The following is a 2,610-nucleotide window of genomic DNA, read 5'->3' as shown; positions in this document are numbered from 1 at the left end:
TGGACGATATAAATGTTGTAGTCACTAGTCAGTCAGTAAAATCAACACAATCGAAAACCGTAACAGTAAAGAAAACCAGTGTACTGTATTGAAAGTGCGATTGTTCAACCCCTTACACGGTGTTCCTCTGCTTCTATTTATACATTGATAATTAAGGAAATACAATCCGCCCCTAATCTGTCCACAAATTCGGCCATAATTCCCTGCACACACAAGAATGAAAACCATTTCTTAATCACAATCCCCTTTATCATTATCAATAAAAGCAACAAGGCTCTTCTAAAGTATCAAAGGTTCTACAATCTCATAAAAATTTAAACCATCATCAATTTTCAAAAGTTGTACTATTTCATTCCAAATTTTGTATGCTTCCCTATCTGATTCGATCTTATTGTCAGATATGCAACTAAAATTCTGATTTGGTAGTTCATGAATCTTGCTAACAAATTTTCAAGTTTCTCATTTTCTTAGTCTCATTACACTTACACTTCAATTTGAACTAAAAAAACTACAAGGAAGTGTCTATACTAGCACATACGCTTAGATATAAACATAATTTAACATAATTGGATACAAATTTAATTACGAAAAACTTAACATCATAGTAATAGAAGCAATATTAGAGATTGAAATACCTTTCCTGAGGATCATCATGGAGACTTAGCCTCTGTTCAAAAGATGCTCTCTCTCAATCTGGAGAGCGAGTTTAGCTTCCTTCAGCTCTAAAACTCTGGTTTCAAGAGATGTTATTTCTTCTTTCAGACGGTTTTCTTTATTCATAATTTCAGAATAACTAGTTGCTATGTTGGACTTTTGAAATTGATTTTTAAGCTCCTTTATTCGCTCTTGAAGAAAACCAACCTCCATACCCAAGTACTTAAAGCCTTGCAATCTTTTGTCCCATAGTTCGAGTTTAGTCTGAAAGGTGGAAAGACAGGAAGCTCGGATTTCATCTGCAATGCTAACTGTTCCTAAAATGATTCCAGCAGCCAACTGTAAGTTAATGCTCCCAATAAGTCTATTATGTAGACATGATTTCCGGGCATGACATAAATTGTAGTATTTCACACGGTTTGAGTAGGAGATTTCTGAATCTAAAACGCCCCCGTTTACTCTAATGTTGAAATTCTTCATGTCAAATCCAGAGAACATCCAATTCAACCCACTCTCAGAACTGGACCCTTCACCCTCTAAAACATGATTTACTGGAAGACCCTGCAGTATAAAGAAATAATTGAGATATGTAAAATCTATATTTATTGCAAGTATCAACCAAATACTTAGTGTAACCTACATATAATTGAGGATTAAAATAAAAATTCTACAATAGCTCATCAAGGACAAAAAATGTTTGTTAGCCTGATAAAAAACATTACTGCACTTACTTGTCTAACATGACTGGCTTTCTCCAGTGAAGAGAAAGCTGCAGATTTCTTAAATCTTTTCTTTATTGTTCGCTTTGATCGCTTCCTGTGTTACATATAACAAAAGTTAGGAAATACTACTAAAAGTCTCCAAATTCTCCCTACTGATATTGTTCTTATGAAATCCATTGAAGTATCACTAACCTTCTGGGGTGTGTGACACGGCCTAGAAGATTTACCTGCACAAATTAAAGGAATATAATATAATGAAAGCTACTTATTAATGGCGGCCTTCAATTCATAGCTCACTATTGAAAATTATGAAATTTCCGACCACCTGAAAGTTATCTTAAATCAAATGAAAGTAAAAAGTGGTCGGAGATAGCAATAAAGGTTTTTCCGAATACCAAAAGTGATCGGAACAAGACTTTCCACTTGATTAAATCACTTTCAGGTGGTCGGAAATTCCATAATTTTCAGCAGTGGCTCTAGTATCAGTAATGGCAACAAAGATCTCAGAAAATGTGAAACCCAGGGAAGAGGGAGAACACACTGACCAGAGAGGGAGAAGCAGAGGGGCGTTTTCGATCTTTGTTCATGAACAAGAAGGACAGTGTGAGTTGGTCTTCTTCGTCCTCTTCTTCTTCTGGATTTTGTTGACATTGTTCTTTCCTCATAACTTTTTCATGCATCAAAGGCTCCATGGAACTCTGCCCAGTCCTCATAGCATGACCCATGGTTCTAAAATGGAAAAGTAAAATAAGAAAAGTTAAATTTGCAGTGTGAACCAACCATCATGATGTTTATCAAGCTGTGATTAGCAGTGTGATAACACAATTTTGTTAGTCCATTGCTTAGAGTTTTGATCATATGTAGGAATGTTCAAATTGAGTTTTACACTTTAATTATGCCCTCATTGCACTCTAGCATAAGTTTGGTTACTTGAAGCCAATCTCTCTATATCTTCCAAAACTATTATAATTGTGAATATAGAGTTCAAAAATTATGAACATAGAGTTCTGTAATTATGAATATAGAGTTCAATAATTGTGAATATGAAGTTTAAAAATTATGAACATAGAGTTCTGTAATTGTGAATATAGAGTTCAATAATTATGAATATGAAGTTCAAAAATTATGAACATAAAGTTCAGTAATTATGAACATAGAACTGTTTCCACCTTGCAAGGTTGACACGCTTCCACGGCATAACAATTGATATCTTAGAGACTAGGCTTTTAAAACT

The 2,610-nt window shown here is 34.3% G+C and overlaps 1 protein-coding gene across 1 annotated transcript; it reads right to left on the bottom strand.

The window, feature by feature from the left end:
- Window positions 1–640: 640 nt before the first annotated feature.
- LOC109171323 (B3 domain-containing protein Os01g0234100-like) lies at window positions 641–2,101 on the bottom strand. Its single transcript, XM_019320402.1, has 4 exons — window positions 1,922–2,101; window positions 1,569–1,603; window positions 1,386–1,470; window positions 641–1,215 (listed from the first exon to the last, which is right to left on the bottom strand). The coding sequence occupies exons 1-4, from the start codon at window positions 2,099–2,101 to the stop codon at window positions 661–663; spliced, it is 855 nt and encodes a 284-aa protein (XP_019175947.1). The 3' UTR covers window positions 641–660.
- Window positions 2,102–2,610: the final 509 nt, after the last annotated feature.

The sequence above is a fragment of the Ipomoea nil genome, unplaced genomic scaffold (genome assembly GCF_001879475.1).
Source record: "Ipomoea nil cultivar Tokyo-kokei standard unplaced genomic scaffold, Asagao_1.1 scaffold3415, whole genome shotgun sequence".
NCBI classification, from domain to species: Eukaryota; Viridiplantae; Streptophyta; class Magnoliopsida; order Solanales; family Convolvulaceae; genus Ipomoea; species Ipomoea nil.
The sequence above is the reverse complement of the archived record's forward strand: the minus strand, read 5'-3'. Positions and strand labels throughout refer to the sequence as shown.

What these genes read in the sequence shown, in the direction of transcription:
- LOC109171323 (XM_019320402.1), bottom strand. Translation starts at nt 2,101, where the DNA reads ATGGGTCATGCTATGAGGACTGGGCAGAGTTCCATGGAGCCTTTGATG. An exon ending in CCTCTGCTTCTCCCTCTCTG is followed by an intron (nt 1,604 to 1,921) that starts GTCAGTGTGTTC and finishes TAATTTGTGCAG; the next exon opens with GTAAATCTTCTAGGCCGTGT. An exon ending in AAGCCAGTCATGTTAGACAA is followed by an intron (nt 1,216 to 1,385) that starts GTAAGTGCAGTA and finishes TTTATACTGCAG; the next exon opens with GGTCTTCCAGTAAATCATGT.